This window comes from Silurus meridionalis, chromosome 12 (genome assembly GCF_014805685.1).
Source record: "Silurus meridionalis isolate SWU-2019-XX chromosome 12, ASM1480568v1, whole genome shotgun sequence".
Classification (NCBI taxonomy): Eukaryota; Metazoa; Chordata; class Actinopteri; order Siluriformes; family Siluridae; genus Silurus; species Silurus meridionalis.
Genome location: NC_060895.1, coordinates 5,278,697 through 5,302,980, shown reverse-complemented (window position 1 = coordinate 5,302,980; position 24,284 = coordinate 5,278,697). Strand labels below are relative to the sequence as shown.

The following is a 24,284-nucleotide window of genomic DNA, read 5'->3' as shown; positions in this document are numbered from 1 at the left end:
ATATATATATATATATATATATATATATATATATATATAAAAAATACATACACACAGTGGAACCCACTTATCTTGACCTCGGTTAACTCGACAACCCTATTAAGTCGACGTTTTTGAAGTGGAACCGCCAAATTCTCGCTTTGTCTAAGCATTTTTTAATCGGTTATGTCGGTATGATGCCGAATCCTAATATCTCGAGCACAAGGGGGGAAAAATTTGCCGTTTAACGTCGGTTATCTCAATCGGCACTGTGCAGCCGCAAAAGAACTCGTGAAAGTGGCGGAAAAATCAAGCCTTACAGATGCTACAGGTGTTGTATTGTATACTGGTGAATCTTTGCTGTTAGTTAGTGCACATATGCCTTTTGTTGTTAAATGTTATGCGATGAACGCGGCGCTTGGTAGGAGCGCGGAACGTGGGATGAGCAGCAAAAGCATAGAATTAACAATGGCAGGATTAACAAGCGCAGCCGTTGAGAGAGTGCCGGTGGGAAGACACGTACCGGGATACGCATGAGCGATAACATCGACCACCGTGAACCAACATATACCAACAATAACGGACAGTGAGAGTGTGGAAGTTTAAATAGGAGCTGATGATGAGTGCTAACCAAGCACCATATGTGCGCGATTGAAGCCGGGAGCTTCAAAGAAAGCGGCCGAGAAAGCACAGATTCCTGACAGTTAACAAACATGTATGTACATTTTTATAGCATGCCTTCATCAAACAAATCGCGGCAACGCTGTTGTGTAAAAAAAACCTTCAAAAACACGTGCATGCACATTCTCATTTATTAACGCACATCATGTACATAAAAAATTTCAAGCACGTTAATATATTGCCGCCATATTGATTTTCGTTTATCTCGATCATCGGTTACCTCGATGCTTTTTGGCAACCCCTAGGACACGCTTTGTCTTAGCATTTTTTAATCGGTTATGTCAATTCTTTTATGTTGACGAACCCTAATATCTCGAGCACAAGGGGGGGCAAATTTGCCACTTAACGTCGGTTAAGCGTCTTATACAAAGTTTTACATACCCCTCACCCAGGGTGCGTCTTATATACGCGAAAATACGGTAGTGAGATGGCACTGTGCAGCCGCAGAAAAACTTGTGGAAGTGGCGGAAAAATCATGCCTTACAGGTGTAGGATACTTTTCAGAGCTGTGTGTCAAAGTGAAATGACTCGAGAATTTAATGTTGACACTGCTTAGCTCTTTTTTTTTTTTGGTTAGCTTTTTTTTACACCCCGCACGTTTTTTGTGATTTTGTGAGCGATTTTTGTGTTTGCAATGTTGGAGAATATAATAAAGGTTTGTTTTGAGAATCGACGGTGGTTTGTATTGTATACTGGTAAATCTTTGCTGTTATTTGGTGCACATATGCCTTTTGTTGTTAACAAATATGTACGACATTTTTATAGCATGCCTTCAACAAACAAATCGTGGCAACGCTGTTGTGTAAAGAAATCTCCAAAAACACGGGCATGTACATTCTCATTTAAAAACGCACATCATGTACATAAAGAAATTTCAAGCACGTTAATATATTGCCGCCATATTGGTTTTCGTTTATCTTGATCATCGGTTATCTCAACGCTTTTTGGCGTCCCCTACGCCGGCGACATAACCGTGTTCCACTGTATGTATATATGTATATATGTGTGCATAAATATAGATGTATATATATGTGTGCATAAATATAGGTGTATATATATATATATATATATATATATATATATATATATATATATATATATATATATGTGTGTGTGTGTGTGTGTGTGTGTGTGTGTGTGTGTGTGTGTGTGTGTGTGTGTGTGTGTATATATATATATATATATATATATATATATATATATATATATATATATATATATATATATATATATATATATATATATACAGTGAGGAAAATAAGTATTTGAACACCCTGCTATTTTGCAAGTTCTCCCACTTAGAAATCATGGAGGGGTCTAAAATTCTGCATGTCCACTGTGAGAGACATAATCTAAAAAAAACAATCCAGAAATCACAATGTAAGATTTTTTTAACTATTTTTTTTATGATACGGCTGCAAATAAGTATTTGAACACCTGAGAAAGTCAATGTTAATATTTGGTACAGTTCTGGCCTGTCGCTGAGAAACACGGAGTTTGAGCTCCTTCCAAAGATTCTCTATTGGGTTTAGGTCTGAGGACTGGCTAGGCCACACCAGAACCTTGATATGCTTCTTACAGAGCCACACCTTGGTTATCCTGGCTGTGTGCTTCGGGTCATTGTCATGTTGCTTCTTCCATTTTCTAATGATTGTCCAACAGTGGACCTTTTTTCACCAAGCTGCTTGGCAATTTCCCCGTAGCCCTTTCCAGCCTTGTGGAGGTGTACAATTTTGTCTCTAGTGTCTTTGGACAGCTCTTTGGTCTTGGCCATGTTAGTAGTTGGATTCTTACTGATTGTATGGGGTGGACAGGTGTCTTTATGCAGCTAACGACCTCAAACAGGTGCATCTAATTTAGGATAATAAATGTAGTGGAGGTGGACATTTTAAAGGCAGACTAACAGGTCTTTGAGGGTCAGAATTCTAGCTGATAGACAGGTGTTCAAATACTTATTTGCAGCTGTATCATACAAATAAATAGTTTAAAAATCATATATTGTGATTTCTGGATTTTTTTTTTTAGATTATGTCTCTCACAGTGGACATGCACCTACGATGACAATTTCAGACCCCTCCATGATTTCTAAGTGGGAGAACTTGCAAAATAGCAGGGTGTTCAAATACTTATTTTCCTCACTGTGTATATATATATATATATATATATATATATATATATATATATATATATATATATATATATATATATATGGGTAGGTATGGCCTTAGGGAGAGGAATATGGAAGGACAGTGTAGCTAGAGAGAATTGGATGGTGGTCTGTAGGATTGTTTTGGAGGTGAAAAGGAGGAGGAGGAGAGTAAAGACTGAAAGAAGAATAAGATGGTGGAAACTAAAGGAGGAAGACTGTAGTGTGAGATTCAGGGAAGAAGTTAGACAGGGGCTCTGTGGATGATGTAAAGCAGGTAATGGATAGGATTAATAAGGATGAAGTGAGAGCAGTTATTAAGAGCATGGAGATGTTTAGAAGAGATGGCAGTGGCAGTTTTTAACTCGATTGTTTAACAAAAATCTGGAAGGTGAGAGGATGCCTGAGGAATGGAGAAGGAGTGTGCTTGTACTGATCTTTAAAAATAAGGGAGATGTGCAGACCTGCAGTCACACCATGAAGTTATGGGAAAGAGTAGTGGAAGCCAGGCTGAGGGAAGGGGTGACCATCTGTGAGCAACAGTATGGTTTCATGCTCAGGAAAAAAAAGGTGGAGGTGGGACTGCATTAAGGATTGGCCCTGAGCCCTTTACTGTTTGCAGGTTGATGGATGAGGTTAAAGAGAAGTCTCTGTGGACTATGATGTGTACGGATGATATTGTGATTTGTGGTAAAAGTAGGGAGCAGATTGAGAAGAGCCTGGAGAGCTAGAGGTATGCACTGAAGAGAATGGGAATAAAAGTCAGTAGGAGTAAGACAGAGTACATGTGTGTGAATGAGAGGGAGGGCAGTGGTGTGGTGTGGTTGCAGGGAGAAGAGGTGGAGAAGGTGGAGGAGTTCAGGTACCTGGGGTCAACATTCCAAACTAATTTTATTTGAATTAATTTTTTTTTTTTTTGTTATTTATTTTAACTAACAGACAGACTGATATTTTAGTGTTTATTTCTTTTTATTTTGATGATTATGGCTAACAGCTAATAAAAACAAAAAATTCACTCAGAACATTTGAATATTGTGAAAAAGTTCAATATTGGAGACTCGTGGTGTCATACTCTAAAACTTTCTTTCGGCTTCTCCCATTAGGGGTCGCCACAGCAGATCATCCGCATGTTTGATTTGGCACGTTTTTTGCTGGATGCCCTTCCTAACGCAACCTTCCCCATTTATCCGGGTTTGGGACCGGCACTAAGGCTTGTGCAACCCTAATGGCTGGGGTTGGTTCCCTGACCGGGGATCGAACCCGGGCCGCAGCAGTGAGAGTGCCGCATCCCAACCACTAGACCACCAGGGAATGACGTGGTGTCACACTCTAATCAGCTAAATAAATCCAAACACCTGCAAAGGTTTCCTGAGCCTTGAAATGGTGTTTCAGTCTGGTTCAGGCTGCACAATCATTGGGTAAGACTGCTGACTTGACAGTTGTCCAGAAACAATTATTGACACCCTGCACACGGAGGGTAAGACACAAAAGATCATCGCTAAAAAAGCTGGCTGTTCAGAGAGTGCTGTATCCAAGCACATTAATGGAAAGTTGAATGGTAGGGAAGAATGTAGTAGAAAAAGTTAAAACAAAGCGTTTCAAGAATTCACAAAGTGGACTGCAGCTGGAGTCAGTGCTTCAAGAGCCACCACACACAGATGTATCCTTGGGCTACAACTGATGCATTACGCATTGTCAAGTCACTCCTGAACCAGAGACAACGTCAGAGTTGTCTTACTTGGGCAAAGGACAAAAAGGACTGGACTAATGCTCATTGGGCCAAAGTCGTCTTTTCAGATGAAAATGTTGCATTTCATTTGGAAATCAAGGATCCAGAGTCTAGAAGAAGAGAGGAGAGGCACAGAATTCAAGTTGCTTAAGGGCCAGTGTAAAGTTTGCACAGTGAGTGGTGGTTTGGGGAGTCATGTCATCTGCTGGTGTTGGTCCACTGTGTTCTATCAAGTCCAAGGTCAGCACAGCCATCTACCAGGAAGTTTTAGAGTATTGGCGTATTGTCAAGAGGAAAATAGGAAACAAGAGACCAAAAATTAAAATGAGCTGAAGTCCAGTTTCAAAGAAACCTGGGCTTCCATACCAGTCTCAGCAGTGCCACAGACTGATCACCTTCATGCCATGCCAAATTGAGGCATTAATTAAAGCAAAAGGAGCCTCTTACAAGTATTGAGTACATATAAAGTAAATTAATATACTTTCCAGAAGGCTAACAATTCACTATTTATTTATGGCTACCACAGTGATTGCAATATAGTGAAAGTAACATTTTTATTTAGGGGATGCTTCTCAAAAAACTAATCTTAAATAACAAGAAAAATAACATTTCATGCTTTCAATATTTCTTTCTACATATAAGAAACAAAAAAGTCATGCTCTACCTTACTATTTATTTTGAGGTAACTGTGTCTGCTAAGATTTTGCAGCATTCTCTTATTTTATGCAGTGTTCACATAAGTGAATGGTATATTTTTTTAGATTAACAACATGCACAAAACATCCAATAATGAGGTGGGTGGATTACAACAATAGAAAACTACATCAGGTTTCACTCCTGTAAGCCAAGCACATGATCTGAGGCTATATTGAGGCTATTATATTTGCTCTCCGCAGCAATAAAGTTCTTATGAGTTACAGACATGTAGTTCAGAAAAGTTAGATCAAAGATTCCACATTAACAGAGCTTCCACTGAATTTTTTTTCATTGTATATAACCCCTAAATACCAGTGAGGAGTAAAATTCCCAGATGATTAGCAGTGTCTGAAATATATAAACCATCTTGCATTTTTTTATGACAGAAATTACAGCAATTGAATAAAAGTATTATTTTTTACAATATTTGTTGCAATATTAATTAATCAAAATATAGTGAATATTCATACTAAATTACATGAAAACCTGAAATGGAGCTTGAGTGAAGAGAAAATCTCCTTCTGCAACAACACAAACTCATCCAACAACTGGGAACTCTCCTGGCCAGTTTCATCTGCTGTTACACCAAACATCTCCACCTGAAATATAACATTTTTAAAAGTTTTCTTAGTTTTGACAGACTTAACAACATGCTAAATGAAACCAATAACATACACTAACCATCCATTTTAACAGAAAGATATATACACCTGCCCATTTATGCATTATCCAAATATTCAATAAAGGTGGCAGCAATCTAGTGCTTAAATCTTGCAGGTACAGAGCAAGAGTTAATCAGTTAATAGTCACATCAAAAACACAAATTGGGGAAAATGTGATCAGTTCGTTCTAATCGTGGCATGGTTCTTGGTACCTAATAGGCAAGTTTAAGCATTTCAGAATCTCCTGGGATTTTCACATGCAACACTTGACAGAGCATATTGTGGAACATAAATCAATTCTGTGGCAAGAAACATCTTGCTATCTAGAGAGCTCAGAGGAAAATAGTCAGGTTGTTTCCAGCTGCCAGGAAGAGTATAGTAACTAAATCACAATTTACAACATAGTGATCAGGAAAGAACTGCAGCATCGGCAAAACACCAAACTGTGGTGAATGGGCTACAACAGCAGAAGACGAAACTGGGTTCCAATGTCAGCCAAGTACAGGAATCTGAGTTTATCATGGACACAGCTTCACTCAAACTGAATAGTTGGATTAGGGAAAAAAGTTTGAGGTTATCTCCCTCTGATCTGTAGCAACAATGTGTTTCAGCCTGCAGAACCTCTGCACATAAGATACTTTTGCACCATTCAGTATATCCTCTACAGATTGCTGTGTGTGAAATTCAAGCCCACCTGGTATCAACAACCGTTGGTCAGTGAGGCCTCATTTTCCCTTTCTGATTTTTAATATGACCATATGCTGAAGATCTTAAACTGTTTCCACATAATTTTATGCATTGTGATAGAGCCACATAAATGAAATATTAAATAACTATAAAAGAGCAAGTGTACAAGTTAAACTATTAAAGTTCATCAAAATAATGAAATGTACATTCACCTCTGATATATGTTTTCAATGATTTTATTAAATCCAGTTCAAAATATAACTGCTTTGACTTAACCCTACATTACCTTGTTAAAGTGATGAACCCTGTAAAGGCCCCAGGCTTCTCTACCCGTATCAGTTTCTGCTCGGTAACATGTGCTACAGCACACCGTCCTGCAAAATTAAACAACACATGCACAGAAAACTATGTTAACTAAATATGAATTCGGTCAACAAATTTTTTCAACATCTTTTTATGGCAGAGCACCATGTTGTGAATATCAGGTCATAAAACAAGACATCTTACTTTACTGGCAGGTCTTTCAAATTCACAGCATGGTCCATAAAGTAACCTTAAAAAGTACATCAAACAAAAACAAATTACTGTGTTTTTTTATAATCCATTATCTAATTTCTGGTTAAATTTGTTTTAAAACATAAAGTTTATTAAAAACATTCTCTCATTTTTGTCAAATTTACAGAGGGCACAGAGTAAAAATTAATTGCATCCATGCAATATTTATAAAGAAACTGTGTTGCAGCTTCTTACCTGAAATTCCAACTTCACCTGTCCCAGCAAGATTAAGGTTGGGAAAGCGGCTTGGGTCCAGAGAGTAAACCTGCGAGCGGTGGGCATAAGGCTGCATCCCACAACCCTCCTGAGAAAACAGATTCAGCAATAATGCACAATAGCTATTTTACGAACCTTGCATTTTTATAATCCTTTTTATAATCCTACACTGCATACGTAACCCAACATCTATGTGGTCTTCATTTTCCACCTTTGATCTGCAGCTCAGTGTTTATACTTGTCTTAAACTAACATCTGCTATGCTAAATAATGGAGTACCTATACAAAATTGAATCTTACACAATACACAAATACACAATGAAATCGTTATATTGCACTCACCTTGTTCTTTAAAGTAAATAATACAGGTTCAAATTTAAGAAAAAGTTGTGATAAGTTTTTTAAGGAAAGAGATCCTATCTAATTTTATTAATTTAAAGCTCTACTGTGTTTTGTTAAGACATGAAACAATACCATTTGAATATTTCATGCAGTTAAAAAAACTGAATTAAGCAAAACATTTATTAAATAGAATTTTTAATTCATTCAAGAAATTAAATTAAACTTACAAACACAGCTCCTTTCAGCATGTCTGGAACAACCATTGGTATAAAACCCTGAAAGTTACACAAATACTTTTGACCTTTCTCATGCAAATGTCCAAAAAGTGTACATATGTATATATTTTGGGCACAACTGAATACATGATTTCCATTAATAGAACAACTGGTTAAATATACATTATATATGCAGAGCAAAAGTATTTTGAAAAAGAAAAAAAAATTAAACCAGGCTTTGTTAAAAGGGGCAGTTTGATGCAGTCACTCCCTATCCTGTTACCACAATCTTATTTTCTAAACCCCAATGCATCACCCCTCATTTGTCATAAAGACATATTCAAGACACCTCAAAGCATAAAGGTGCAGTAGAGGAAGCGTACGACAGGGTGCCGAGAGAGGAGTTGTGGTACTGTATGAGGAAGTCAGGTGTGTCAGAGAAGTATGTGAGGGTGGTGCAGGACATGTATGAGGACAGCGTGACAGCAGTGAAGTGTGCAGTAGGAACGACAGACTGATTCAAGGTAGAGGTTGGACTGCATCAAGGATCGTCTCTGAGCCCTTTCCTGTTTGCAATGGCGATGGACAGGTTGACGGACCAGGTCTGACAGGAGTCTCCATGGACTATGATGTTTGGGGATGATATTGTGATTTGTGGTGAGAGAAGTGAGCAGGTTGAGAAGAGCCGGGAGAGGTGGAGGTACACACTGGAGAGAAGGGGAATGAAAGTCAGTAGGAGTAAGACAGAGTACATGTGTGTGAATGAGAGGGAGGGCAGTGGAGGGTGCGGTTGCAGGGAGAAGAGGTGAAGAAGGTGGAGGAGTTCAGGTACCTGGGGTCAACAGTGCAAAGTAATGGAGAATGTGTTAGAGAAGTGAAGAAAAGAGTGGAGGCAGGGTGGAGTGGGTGGAGAAGAGTGATAGCAGAAGTGATTTGTGATATATCAGTAGGAGAATGCTGAGGATGGAGCCACCAGGAAGGAGGAAAAGAGGAAGGCCAAAGAGAAGGTTCATGGATGTATAGGACATAAAACAAGACATCTTACTTTACTGGCAGGTCTTTCAAATTCACAGCATGGTCCATAAAGTAACCTTAAAAAGTACATCAAACAAAAACAAATTACTGTGTTTTTTTATAATCCATTATCTAATTTCTGGTTAAATTTGTTTTAAAACATAAAGTTTATTAAAAACATTCTCTCATTTTTGTCAAATTTACAGAGGGCACAGAGTAAAAATTAATTGCATCCATGCAATATTTATAAAGAAACTGTGTTGCAGCTTCTTACCTGAAATTCCAACTTCACCTGTCCCAGCAAGATTAAGGTTGGGAAAGCGGCTTGGGTCCAGAGAGTAAACCTGCGAGCGGTGGGCATAAGGCTGCATCCCACAACCCTCCTGAGAAAACAGATTCAGCAATAATGCACAATAGCTATTTTACGAACCTTGCATTTTTATAATCCTTTTTATAATCCTACACTGCATACGTAACCCAACATCTATGTGGTCTTCATTTTCCACCTTTGATCTGCAGCTCAGTGTTTATACTTGTCTTAAACTAACATCTGCTATGCTAAATAATGGAGTACCTATACAAAATTGAATCTTACACAATACACAAATACACAATGAAATCGTTATATTGCACTCACCTTGTTCTTTAAAGTAAATAATACAGGTTCAAATTTAAGAAAAAGTTGTGATAAGTTTTTTAAGGAAAGAGATCCTATCTAATTTTATTAATTTAAAGCTCTACTGTGTTTTGTTAAGACATGAAACAATACCATTTGAATATTTCATGCAGTTAAAAAAACTGAATTAAGCAAAACATTTATTAAATAGAATTTTTAATTCATTCAAGAAATTAAATTAAACTTACAAACACAGCTCCTTTCAGCATGTCTGGAACAACCATTGGTATAAAACCCTGAAAGTTACACAAATACTTTTGACCTTTCTCATGCAAATGTCCAAAAAGTGTACATATGTATATATTTTGGGCACAACTGAATACATGATTTCCATTAATAGAACAACTGGTTAAATATACATTATATATGCAGAGCAAAAGTATTTTGAAAAAGAAAAAAAAATTAAACCAGGCTTTGTTAAAAGGGGCAGTTTGATGCAGTCACTCCCTATCCTGTTACCACAATCTTATTTTCTAAACCCCAATGCATCACCCCTCATTTGTCATAAAGACATATTCAAGACACCTCAAAGCATAAAGGTGCAGTAGAGGAAGCGTACGACAGGGTGCCGAGAGAGGAGTTGTGGTACTGTATGAGGAAGTCAGGTGTGTCAGAGAAGTATGTGAGGGTGGTGCAGGACATGTATGAGGACAGCGTGACAGCAGTGAAGTGTGCAGTAGGAACGACAGACTGATTCAAGGTAGAGGTTGGACTGCATCAAGGATCGTCTCTGAGCCCTTTCCTGTTTGCAATGGCGATGGACAGGTTGACGGACCAGGTCTGACAGGAGTCTCTGTGGACTATGATGTTTGGGGATGATATTGTGATTGAGAGTAGTGAGCAGGTTGAGAAGAGCCGGGAGAGGTGGAGGTACACACTGGAGAGAAGGGGAATGAAAGTCAGTAGGAGTAAGACAGAGTACATGTGTGTGAATGAGAGGGAGGGCAGTGGAGGGGTGCGGTTGCAGGGAGAAGAGGTGAAGAAGGTGGAGGAGTTCAGGTACCTGGGGTCAACAGTGCAAAGTAATGGAGAATGTGTTAGAGAAGTGAAGAAAAGAGTGGAGGCAGGGTGGAGTGGGTGGAGAAGAGTGATAGCAGAAGTGATTTGTGATATATCAGTAGGAGAATGCTGAGGATGGAGCCACCAGGAAGGAGGAAAAGAGGAAGGCCAAAGAGAAGGTTCATGGATGTATAGGACAAAATAGTGTGAAGACAGATGATTCGCTGTGTATATGCATGTTTGGATCTTCTTCTTCCGGCTGCTCCCATTAGGGTCGCCACAGCGAATCATCTGTCTTCACACTATTTTGTCCTATTCATGGATGTATATCCATGAATATTTATAGTATATATATTTATAGTGTGAAAAAGTGTTTGCCCCTTGTAGTTTTGGATTTTGTTTTCGACCAATAATAAAAACCTTCATTTAAAAACTGCATGTTGTGTTCACTTGTGTTATCTTTTACTAATATTTAAATTAGTTTGATGATCTGAAACATTAAAGTGTGATAAACATGCAAAAAAAATAAGAAATCAGGGAGGCCAACACTTTTTCACACCACTGTGTGAAATATATTAGTAATTAGTGTATATTAGTAATTAGTAATTCAAAAGAAAAAGTGAAACCTCGTATATTATATAGATTTATCACACACAAACCCGATTCCAAAAAAGTTTGGACACTACAAATTGTGAATAAAAACAGAATGCAATGATGTTACAATTTCAATATTGTATTCAGAATACAACAAAGATGACATATCAAATGTTTAAACTGAGACAATGCATCATTTTAAGGGAAAAATCTTTTTTTCTCTGAGAAACTCCTTTCTAATATTGCTCCACTATTTTTTGCCGTAGCACTGGGGGAATTAGTGATCCTCTGCCCATCTTGACTTCTGAGAGACACTGTCACTCTGAGAGGCTCTTTTTATACCCAATCATGTTGCCAATTGACCTAATAAGTTGCAAAATGGTCCTCCAGCTTGGTCTTATTGCTACCTGTCCCAACTTTATTTGGAATGTGTAGCGCTCATGACATTTCAAAATGTTGAACTTTCAACTATTTGATATGTTATCTACAGTTGTGTTCAAAATTATTCAACCCCCACTGAAATTGATTGTTTTGGTCGGTTTGACTTTGATTTAGTCATCCTGCTTACAATTAAATCAAAGAGGCACGTGTAGGTCAGACAAATATAACATAACATTTATAATGAAATAACCACAAATGTCTTTTCTGAGCTCACATCATTATCAGTTTTATTCAACCCCCAAGTGACATTCAATCTTAGTACTTAGTACAACATCCTTTTACAGTTATAACAGCTTTTAAACGTGAAGCATAGCTTGACACAAGTGTCTTGCAGCGATCTACGGGTATCTTCGCCCATTCATCATGGGCAAAAGCCTCCAGTTCAGTCACATTCTTAGGCTTGCGCACTGCAACTGCTTTCTTTAAGTCCCACCAGAGGTTCTCAATCGGATTTAAGTCTGGTGACTGCGATGGCCACTTCAAAATGTTCCAGCCTTTAATCTGCAACCATGCTCTAGTGGACTTGGAGGTATGCTTGGGATCATTGTCCTGTTGAAAGGTCCAACGTCTTCCAAGCCTCAGGTTTGTGACGGACTGCATCACATTGTCATCAATATCTCCTGGTACTGAAGAGAATTCATGGTACCTTGCACACGCTGAAGCTTCCCAGTACCTGCAGAAGCAAAACAGCCCCAAAGCATGATTGACCCCCCGCCATGCTTCACAGTAGGCAAGGTGTTCTTTTCTTCATAGGCCTTGTTCTTCCTCCTCCAAACATAGCGTTGATCCATGGGCCCAAACAGTTCTAATTTTGTTTCATCAGTCCACAGAACACTATCCCAAAACTTCTGTGGTTTGTCCACATGACTTTTGGCATACTGCAGTCGACTCTTCTTATTCTTTGGGGACAGCAAGGTGCGCCTGGGAGTTCTGGCATGGAGGCCTTCATTACGCAGGGTGCGCCGTATTGTCTGAGCAGAAACTTCAGTACCCACATCTGACAAATCTTTTCTCAGTTCCTCAGCAGTCACACGGGACTTTTCTCCACTCTACGCTTCAGGTAGCGCACAGCAGTCGAAGTCAGCATCTTCTTTCTGCCACGACCAGGTAGCGTTTCAACAGTGCCCTTTGCCTTGAATTTGCGAATGATGCTTCCTATGGTGTCTCTTGGTATGTTTAACATCTTTGCAATCTTCTTATAGCCATTGCCCTTCCTGTGAAGAGTAATCACCTGTTCTCTTGTCTTCCTGGACCATTCTCTTGACCTCACCATGTTTGTAACCACACCAGTAAATGTCTAGAAGGAGCTGAGTATCACAGTCATTTTAAAGCTGCCTAATTGGTGCTTATTAGGCTTTATTGCTGCTCCCTGATATCCACAGGTGTTTTCAATACCTGATTGAAAACACTTCATTGAACCTCTGTTCTTCAGAGTGGTAGTCTTTAAGGGGTTGAATAATTATGTCAATGAAGAATTCACAAAAGAAACATTTACTACTGTATTACAAAACTAATTGATGTCATTTTAGTTGCATATGGTTCTTTAAGAAGTCCTTGTAGGATTTCATTCTGAATACAATTACAAATGTACACTAAATTCCCTAAAACCATTTACAGCATTGGGGGTTGAATAATTTTGAACACAATTGTATATTCTATTGTGAATAAAATATAAGTTAATGAGATTTGTAAATGTTTGCATTCCTTTTTTATTCACAATTTGTACAGAGTCCCAACTTTTTTGGAATCGGGTTTGTAGAATACTTCATAAGACCAATCAAAACATTTTTAGTAAATTGTTGGCCTTCTGGAAAGTATGTTCATTTACTGTTTATGTACTCAATACTTGGTAGGGGCTCCTTTTGCTGTAATTACTGCCTCAATTTGGCATAGCAAGAGGTGATCAGCTGTGCTGACCTTGAACTTGATAAAACACAGTGGACAAACACCAGCAGACGACATGACTCCCCAAACCACCACTGACTGTGCAAACTTTACACTGGACCTCAAGCAACTTGGATTCTGTGCCTCTCCCTCTTTTCTTAAAGACTCTGGGACCTTGATTTCCAAATAAAATGCAAAATTTTCTTTCCTTTCATCTGAAAAGATGACTTTGGCCCACTGAGCAACAGTTCAGTCCTTTTTGTCCCCTGCCCCAGTTAGACACTTTTGACGTTGTCTCTGGTTCAGGAGTGGCTTGACACAAGGAATGCATCAGTTATAGCCCATGGATACGTCTGTGTGAGGTAGCTCTTGAAGCACTGACTCCAGCTGCAATGAATCTTCCCAAATTCTTGAATGGGCTTCGTTTCACCTTTTTCTACCACGTTTTCCTTCCATTCAACTTTCCATTAATGTGCTTGGATACAGCACTCTGTGAACAGCAGCTTCTTTAGCGATAATCTTTTGTCTATTAAACTCTGTGTGCAGGGTGTCAATGATCATCTTCTGGACACCTGTCAAGTCAGCAGTCTTCCCCCATGATTGTGCAGCCTGAATCAGACTAAGACACAATTTCAAGGCTCAGGAAACCTTTGCAGGTGTTTGGATTTAATGAGCTGATTAGAGTGCGACACCATGAGTCGCAAATATTGAACTTTTTCACAATATTCTAATTTTCTGAAATACTGAATTTTGGGTTTTCATAAGCTGTAAGCCATAATCACCAAAATAAAAAGGAATAAACACTTGAAATATATCAGTCTGTGTGTAATGAATCTATATAATAGGAATTTCACTTTTTGTTTTGAATTACTAAATGAAATTTACTTTTTAATGATATTCTAATTTAAGGAATGTTTACACTAGCTATCACACTTTCTATGTGACTTTGACCATGTTGCTATAGTAACAGTTGTTTATAAATGTTGCAAATGAGGATTACAAGGACCAGAACTACCTGTGCCTTCATAACAGACACCTACAAGTCAATTAAAATGCAAAAAGCATTCAGACAGATCATTTTATTTATATACGCATACGCATTAATGTGAAAAAGAAAATACACCTTCTTTGAATTCTATGGTTTTATATAGCAGTAGATAAAAATTATCTGGTCCTTCTCAGGTTGTAGAATTAGGTAAATACAACATGAGATAATCCTGGGAAAACTGGCATCTGACCTGAATATTTTCCACTTGTGAATATGTTCCTCACTATAAACAATTTAACATCTATCATCGTACGATTTCTGAATTCCTTTGAAACAGTAAAGGTGTACATAGTTTTTCCACACTTTTATTTTTGGCATTTTCTCCTACATTTTGGAACTATTGCATGCCAGGATTTCTCAACAAGTTTTTACAGATTATACCATAGGATGCACTGACCCTTTTCTGAAGGATGTCTAGAGCGAAGTTCTGTAATGCAATCTGGAGCTGGGCACCTGCTCCCCTGAGAAAGTATGACCTGTGACCTGACACATGAGCAAGACGTCTGAAAGAGAGAAAAAATAAAAATAACAGTAAAAGAGGAAAATAATAAAGCCCTTTTACAATTTACTGTGTTTACACTTAAATATATGCAGATCCAAGTCATTTCTTTGTTATAAGACTGTGGTAAACTTCATAAAAATAAATAAATAAATAAATAAATAAATAAATAATACATAAATATAATAATATAATATATAATTAGTATAAATGTAAAGTGTTTCTCCCACCTTTAGTTTTAGCTATTATAGAGATTAATTGACAGAAAGGAGAACAACTATTGTTTGTATTGTATCTGTATTCTTTTTCTTTGTTGGCCAGTGACTTTAATCAATGGTATTTTCTTTTCTGTTTTACTCACTCACTCAATCAATCAATGGCAGGCTCGGTGTAACTGGGGGAATATTTTGTTTCTCCACTTTTGTGAGGTGGCTAGGAAATTGCTGTTTGTAGTGTGATCGTTGAAGTTATTTAAAAAATAGTTTTGTGGTTTCTTTGAGCGAAGGCAATACTTCCCACTTCCCACCTGTAGCATTGTACCAGTCCAGTTGTGATTGATTATGGCTAGCTTTGAAATTAAACAAGTGCGTCTATGTTTGACATGCCAATCATTTATTTGAAGAGCCATGAAGTAACCTTTGCTATCCAGGGGTGTACAATTAAATCGTCTACGAAATCAGATTTCAGTCTATTACAATGCATTTAAAATGGTCACAAAATATAGGGACAGAAAATGTGTACATTAATATAATTTCATATAGTTAATATGACAGGCCATTTTCTTCTCCAAAAATCAGTATTATTCAAATTGTGATATTAATTTTATTCACTAGTTCAATAAACAAGAAGTTATCATTAAAAGAAATGTGTTTTAGACACCACATTGCCTTTTTGTTTTTATTTCGCCAACAAAAATAATTCCAAACAAACGACAGTACTGTGTTGTGTCTCTGAGCAACACAATGATTATTCATTCCAGAATGAATCACCCGTTCAAATGATTTGGTTAAATCGCAATGACTTAGTAACAGTGACTCGCTGTCACCTACTGCGGTTTTAATTTAACATTTAAAGTCACTTAAAGCATTAAAGCATTACACAATGTGTAATTACATCTAAATATCAATTCATTCTTTTTTTTTATCCTTTCATTTAAGAATTTTTATTGATTTAATTTGCTTGGTAAAATCCAAATTGTCTTATTATTCTAATTGACTGAATAAATGTAAGAATTTGACTTAAAAGAAAAGAAAGGGCACACTTTTAGAAAAAAATGGCTTTATAAAGGTAGACAATGACCATAAAAGATATCATAAAAAAATCTATTAAAACTTTATTATATGAAGAATATCCAAAATCCTAGGAGTCAGCTGTCCACAGTAGTCTTTAATATACCACCAGGTTTTTTTTTCTTTTTCTATTTTTCATAAATTAAAAAATTCAGTTGTACAATTCTGTTGTACATGTACCTTAAATTAATACTTTTAAAGTTTTCAATACTCTTATCAACATACTTTTAATGTTTTGCTACTGATTTTGTGAGTTTACCCCCTTACAAAGAAATTAACAGTCTAGACATTTTATGGTAGGTTTATTTTAACAGAGAGAGAGACACCAAATGACCAAGAATTCTGACTCCCACAGACCCAAATTAGGAAAGTTTATTAACTCATTATGTGAAAATATGACACCTGTCACAGAATCAACCTCTTCCATTCAAACCTTCACCACAATGGCCAATAGCCATGGCTGTATGTTTTGGGTCATTGTCATACTGGAAGACCGATACACGACCCATCTTCAGTGTTCTGGCCGAGGCCAGGAGGTTCTCATCCAAGATTCTACAGTGCATGGGCCAGAACATTACTGAAAGCATGCTTTGAGTAATTAGCTAAAATTGGCTTGGACGGAGCGTCATTATTAAAATCGCTAACCGCCTGAAGTTGGGCTGAAATGTGCTTTGGGGCACTTCTTGAGGACTGAGAAAATAAGAACGGGAGCTTTAAGGATGGATTTGGACTGTAGTTAATGTCAACAGACTGCTACATTGACTCAGGACTACAGTTCGCTTCTGATCATCATCACTACACCCTGCAACATCATATATCTGCAATAAATGGACATTCGGTGCAACCCAGATGAGGATGGGTTCCCTCTTGAGTCTGGTTCCTCAAGGTTTCTTCCTTATGCCATCTCGGGGAGTTTTTCCTTACCACAGTCGCCACTTGCTCACTCATCAGGGACAAACTTACTTATAAAGAACATATTCTCTTTTAATCACCACATTATCTGTGTAAAGCTGCTTTGAGACAATGTTCCTTGTTAAAAGTGCTATACAAATAAAAATGAATTAAATTGAATTGAGGAAGAGCAGGGCTTGTGGAGGGTAAACTGAAATTAGCCCTAGCCTCTGATGTACTAGCAGCAGCATAAATACAGACACATTTAAAAAATCCATACATCACACATTGCAGTTGAATAAAGTTTTATAAAGATTTCATGTCGTTTAAACAAGCATTTGTTAGCTACTGCACAACAATCATAAACTGACAAAATGTAAAAAATAAATAAATAAATATGGAGCTAAAGCTTGCAAGTGAGTCAAACTAAAAGTAGAGTGAGGCGATTGGTGAAAATCTAATCCGGCCGCTGGGGCGGGCTGTGGGTAGGACTGTTAGAGGCTGATCAATGTTCATTGGCTCTAGGCTGCCCACCCAATCAAAACAGAAAGCATGGTGGTATTTTCTGGGTAATTTTCCCCTTAGGCTAAAAATAATACAAATCAAACTTTGATTGGAAGTGGAAGATGCAAATTGGGGTTGCCTAAGACCATCCCTGCCCACTGCTGCCCCCAACCCAGGTCAAGTGACTTGTCACTCTAGTGTGAATTAACAATTACGAAGAAATGAGATTACCGTTGTCTTATGATGTCCAGGTTTTCCCCAATTTCAAGGTGGCCTTTTGCTTTGAATTCAAACTCTGTGGTAGATACAATGCAATATAATAAGATGTATTGGTAACTGTGCATATGCATGGATAAATAAAAGTTTAAGATGTAATCTTCTCTAATATAAGCACAAATCCACAAGTAAGAAATAAAAAGCAGGCAGGGTTGTCACTAAAATGCAATATACTCTAATTATATGGTAAGAATGCTCGAATTTGCCTATGGAAATTGTGTCAAAGTATTACAATAGGTTAAATAAGCAGACAAATTCTACCGTTGTAATAAATGGTATGTTATTTACCAGGTTTTTGTCCGAGCATTTCAACTACCTTCGCCTGACTCTCATCTCCAATGGGCTGAAAAAAGAAAATATAAATTCTCACGTTTGGATATAAATATATTATTGAAATATAAAAAAAATTATACCATTATATAATGTTACATCAAAGCAACATTAATAACTACATGATTTTTTTTGCTTTTTGTTTTTTTAAATAGAAGATAAATGTAATATAAATTACAATAAATTAAAAAGTGGTATTGCAAATTTTTATAAAAATAAATAAATAAAAAGCTATTAAGTATTTAAAGTGTTCATGAGGTAGATTGCCTGGGGGGAGAAACTTTTTTGGTGTTATTTGATGACTTCTGCAAAATGGTCTTAAAAATATAAAAGAAAAAATGAATAAAAACAAACTGTTATGTATCTACTGCACGACAGCAACAATCAAAAATGTAAAAAAAAATAAAACGATTTGCAGTCACAAGGTCAGAATCGAACTCTCACGTGGTTCATGCGCAGTAGACACAGAGGTAAACCGCACAGGCAACATGTCTGAAGCGCAAGACATAAGTCGCTGCATGCTACAGATATTACTTAAGAATTAAAGAAAGGAACATATAACAACAAAACAATACAATTACAACAAAACCTTGGCTTATAAACCTGTTTTTTTATTATATCGTTTTAGTTGATGTTCTATGTTCTGAAAAGTTCCTCGTTCATGTTCATCATTTACACACCATCAAACTCAAATGAAACGTTTGTTTATTTTACGTTTCTTTTTATTCTTATTAAAATGAAAAGCGAGTAAAACTTAAAAATTATACTTTTATATAAAAATATAAACGGATAGTGGTTACAAGTAGACAGTGCATTGAAAATAAAACTACCAAATACATTTTACCTGCAGGCTTTAGTGGGTGGGAGCGAGAGATAATAACATGTTTTGCTTGAGTGGGACTGAAAAATCTGTCCCGTGCAGGTCTTTAGTGCGGTGCTTTGTAGCCTCGCCCACACGGCAAAAGTAACGGATCCAGAGTGACACTGGATGTATAGAGTTCTTGAAGAGTGGACAGGGGAGAACTAATAATACTTTCAAAATAATCCTTTCATAAGATAATTATTTTTATAATAATATAATAAATAAGTATTATTTTTCACTGCTTGCATATATATTAAAGGAATGTCAGCTTTAAAAAAAACAAACCAAAAAAACCCCACTGTAAATTGTTGTTAAATTCAGTACTAATTTTGGATTTCTAAATTTGGAATTCTGGTTATGAAGGACAGAAATAGTGTGGGAGTTGTAGTGTAGATTTTAGTGTACAAGTTCTACATTAAATAAATTGTTTATTATACAGATTACTAACAATTTACATTAGAGAGGACTTTTTTTGTTATGCTGCTCCTGTAACAATTAAAGATTTTCATGAAATCCCACAAGTAGAATATGAGCCAGGAATTGATTTGAATGTCATCTTTATTGCATATTGAAGGTTTAGAACCAGAGCAGTGCAAAAGCATTCTTAACTTTAAAGAAAGGTGAAAACTACAGAAGCGCATTGCATTCACAAAGAGAAAAAAAAAATCACAGAAGATAAGTCATAATGATGAGATCCTATCTCATCATTATTAAACTTATTTTAACTAGCAACTTTTAAAGAAAACTGCTTTCATTATTATGCAACATTTACTTTCGGCCCACAGACCTCATCCAAGTTTGAATTTTGCCTTTTATAGGAAAAGGTTTTATGCAACTATGCAATTTGGCCAATGCAAAATTGAGCAAAAAAACATTCCCATGAACTCAAAATGTAAAAATGGTCTGTAATTCTTTATTAATAAGTTTAGAATGTTAATGTTACATGCATGTCTTTGTCCAAAAGAACATGTATTGTCAATGTAGTTTCAAAGCATAATTTGTAAATGCAATATTTATGGTAAATGTATGTGTATAGATAAGACAGCCAGATTCTGTATTAAGTATAAAAAGTCTGCATATCTGTTAAATGGCAGCTTTTTAAAGAAAAGAAACTAAGAAACTAAGAAACTAAGCACTTTTTCTACCTGTTAAGTGATCTAGCAACCAAATGAAAAACAATTTTATGAAAAATGTGTTAAAGTTGACTACACTTATTTTTTTGGTCTGGCATTGAACTGACATTGAACTGAATGTGATGTGGCATGTTATCTAAAATAAGTTAGACACCTTTTATTTAAATAAATTGAAACAACAAATGTAATCTTGCATCAGCTGTAATCAGCAAATGGAAATCTTAGAACTGCAGAGATGAACCAAGTAAACCCATGTAGTTTGCATTTCTAGTCTTGTTTCAAGACAGTCCTAAAAGCCAAGGACGACTTATAGACATTTTCAAGCAGGCTCCCTGTTAACATTACTGATATATGTATATTGATAATCAACTACAATGTCATTTAATGCAAATACGTTAAGTCATAAGCAGATTCGTGCATTCATTTTCATACAATTTCAAGTACAGTATTTTGGTGACTAGAAGGACCGAACCCTTACCACATCTGGATGTGTCCGGTTGGGAAGCCTCAGAGCTCCATTATAATATTCCTCCTCCAAGTCACTCTGTTGTGAGTACAGCTGACTCAACCGCAGTCTGAGTTTTCGGCCTTCATCTCTCAAAGACTTGTATGCCGTAAGCTGGGAGGAAAAAAAGAGAGAATCAGTAAAACAAACAAACATTTCTTACTCACTCTCCGTTATCATTAAAGCCACTAACAAAAATAATATTATCTTATCCAACCCCAAAATCTTTGAACTGAAAACCAAGTCATTTTATGGAATTCTCACTACATCAAAATGATAGCCTTAAATTGCACATGCTACTCACAAATGACAGATTAACTACCTATCAATTCACATTTCTTTCAAGAAAACTACTCATATTAGCGATTTAATTATAATGAAATAAAATAATATCTAACTCTGTCTGAACAGTCATATATCACATTACAATGAATAATGCAAATGGTATCAAGAACAACTTACATTAGACAGGACTTTTTTGTCATGCTGCTCCTGTAACAAAGATTTTCATGAAATCCCACATGTAGAATATGAGCCAGGAATTGATTTAAATGTCACCTTTATTGCATATTGAACGCTTAGAACCGGAGCAGTGCGAAAGCATTCTTAACTTTAAAGAAAGGTGAAAACTACGGAAGCGCATTGCATTCACAAAGAGAAAAAAAATAAATCACAGAAAGGATCTCATCATTATGACTTACTATCTCATAATTATGAGATCCTCAACTGAATTCATTGCTCGAAAGCGCCTCATTGCACAACCATGGAGATGTAGCAGATATCATAGGGTTTAGCTTGATGACTGTAAATTAGTTTAATTAGCTACTGGATATTTCCTCGCTGACCTGCCCCTCCTGCAAATTAATCTAGTTATGATAAATCTTGTGACCAGTTAACAGATACGAGGCATTACCTATTATTATTATTATTATATTTTAACATTGAATACTGATATGTTACACATTCTGACTGTACACTTGATAAAACAAACTCATCAAACAGACAGTCAAAATGTGTAACATATATTAGGAAATATCCAGTAGCTAATTTAACTAATATACAGTCATCAATCTGAATAATATGAGACAGTAAAACCCCGTTGGACGATCATAATTCGTTCTTGAAAATTGCTTGTAGGTCTATTTGCCCGTAGGTTCGAACTGATTTTCCCCATAAGAATGAGTGTAAAAGTGATTTAATCCGTTCCGAGATCTTATTCGATCGCTTATTTCTGCACTTAAAAAGTATTTGTAGCCTGTTTTAACCTTCAAATACACCGCAAATTATCGTAATGTAAACATAATTTAACACTGACCCATGTGGTAGTGGTTGATTGTGAGTGTAAGATGCGAACCACGCTCATAACCTCTTCGGTTTCCATGGTAATTCTTTTTACTTTCGTTTACACTGAACAACGAGAGCGACCGAGTGATACGTCATAACTAAGCGACTGATGCGACCCTCCGCCGAAAACGTGAACCGGCAGCGTGGGTTTGCTCGTGCCTTCGAAATTTGCTCGTGAAACGGTACAATTTTGCGAGCAAGGTCGCTCGTATCTCTGTTTGCTCGTACTATAGGTTGCTCGTACAACAGGGTTTTACTGTATCTGCTACATCTACATGGTTGCGCAATGAGGCGCTTCCGAGCGACGCATACAGTAACGTCATCCGGTGTTATGCGCTAAAATGCTCCCCTGCCACAGACTGCCCCCACTTATCTCATAATTATGAGATACCAAGTCATGATTATGAGATCCTTTCTGTGATTTTGTTTTTTTCCTCTTTGTGAATGCAATTCGTAGAAAACAGACTGACTGCACCATGTCATGTTTAGGTCTATCCACATGTCCTTTGGCGATTAACAAGCTACCAACAGCAGCGAACATGCTGCTAACAAACACTAAGTCTATGCCGCCTGTGTAACCTAAATATAAATCAGTTCTCCTTCACCAGTTGTTCTATTTCTCTGCACTATAGCACTATCCATTTCAGCAAAGGTAAAGTAAAAATGTATTAATATGTTTAGCACAGGAACTGAATGTTGACACTGCACGATCCTGTTGGTTTAAAATAAATAATAGCTAAAAACTAAAATTTACCACAAGAGTCCGGACTTTGTCACTGATCGTTTTCTTATGTTTTTCCAACTCGTTGATCTCTTTCTGAACCTCCTGAAGCTGTTTCCACGCACATATCTAGCAGACAACAGAAAACTTGATTGGTTGATTTAACTTATTAAAAAAAACAACGAATATTCATCAGGGGTTATTGCAAAATGTAAAGCAAATGAGATTTAACTGGTCCTTACAATAGCTCGTACATCAGCTGCCACTAAATCTCCTTTCCTGTTCAACACCTCAGAAATGACTTGGTCGGTGTGTTCACATATTCGCAGCATATCCAGCTTGGGTTTATCACTGTAGCCCTCCTTAATATGCTCGTAAAGGCTGCTCCTGGTCTGGATACGGCCAGAGGAACACGAGCTGAAAATCCGCCCGAGTGTTTTACATGCATGTTTTACAGCTGATGTGAAAACTATCGAGCGAAATCGAATGACCGTTCTAATGGAGGACGCCATGTTTCTGTTTCTTCTTCAACTTCTTCGCTAATATTTTATGGTGCATATTCCGCCACCTACTGGGGTGGAGGTTGCTGTACACTGACCAAGCATAACGTTATGCCTGGTGAGTGAATAACTGGTAAAGTATACAGCAAGCCAGCAATCAGCTTAGAGCACGTGGTCTGTTTTAGACTTGGTTTAATCACCGCTTTTGGTATGTATTTTTAAGAACATACAGTTCATCAGCAGTTCAACTGCAAGCAGAACATTTTGAGAGGAATAAATGACAGAAGAAACTCCTGACTCTACCTTGCCACAACACTATTGGCCTTTATTTGTGCTTTTTTTTTTAAGTAGTTAAAAATAAGGTTTTGGACTCATGAACATTCAAATAGATGGGATATATTTAGCAGCAAGTGAAGATTTTGTGAACAAATTTAAAGTCTTAAAAGCAGGAGAAATGAGCAAGCGTAAGTATTTGAGTGAGTTTGACAAGAGCCAAATTGTAAAGGCTAGAAGACTGGGTCAGAGCATCTCCAAAACTGCAGGTATTGTGTTGTGATTCTGGTCTGCAGTGCTCAGTAACTATCAAAAGTAGTCCAAAAAGGAACAGTGGTGAACCAGTGACAGGGTCATGGGCAGCGAAGGCTCATTGATGCACATGGGGATCGAAGGTTGGACAATGTGGTCCGATTCAACAGACAAGCTACTGTAGTTCAATTGTTTGACAGGTCAAGACTTTTTTGGCAACATAAGGGGGACCAACACAATATTAGGCAGGGGTCATTATGTTATGCCTGATTGGGGGCCATAAGGTTATCCCTGGTCGGTGTTTATATCAGCAGTTTCCCCTTTACAAGCCATGGTGCATT

The 24,284-nt window shown here is 37.1% G+C and overlaps 1 protein-coding gene across 2 annotated transcripts in view; it reads right to left on the bottom strand.

The window, feature by feature from the left end:
• sars2 (seryl-tRNA synthetase 2, mitochondrial) overlaps positions 1–23,471 on the bottom strand; it is a 28,546-nt gene extending 5,075 nt beyond the window's left edge. Inside the window, exons 1-12 of one of the 2 annotated variants that reach the window (XM_046863277.1) lie at positions 23,161–23,470; positions 22,952–23,047; positions 21,316–21,345; positions 20,827–20,967; positions 18,312–18,366; positions 17,979–18,042; positions 14,962–15,067; positions 9,787–9,834; positions 9,197–9,305; positions 8,954–8,999; positions 6,867–6,954; positions 5,718–5,830 (exon numbers count right to left, since the gene is read on the bottom strand). In XM_046863277.1, the coding sequence (XP_046719233.1) occupies positions 5,718–5,830; positions 6,867–6,954; positions 8,954–8,999; positions 9,197–9,305; positions 9,787–9,834; positions 14,962–15,067; positions 17,979–18,042; positions 18,312–18,366; positions 20,827–20,967; positions 21,316–21,345; positions 22,952–23,047; positions 23,161–23,430 (1,166 nt within the window). In that variant the 5' untranslated portion in view covers positions 23,431–23,470. Of the gene's footprint in view, positions 1–5,717; positions 5,831–6,866; positions 6,955–8,953; positions 9,000–9,196; positions 9,306–9,786; positions 9,835–14,961; positions 15,068–17,978; positions 18,043–18,311; positions 18,367–20,826; positions 20,968–21,315; positions 21,346–22,951; positions 23,048–23,160 lie in introns of both variants that reach the window. The other variant, XM_046863278.1, reaches the window with a different exon arrangement.
• Between the last annotated feature and the right edge of the window lie 813 nt (positions 23,472–24,284).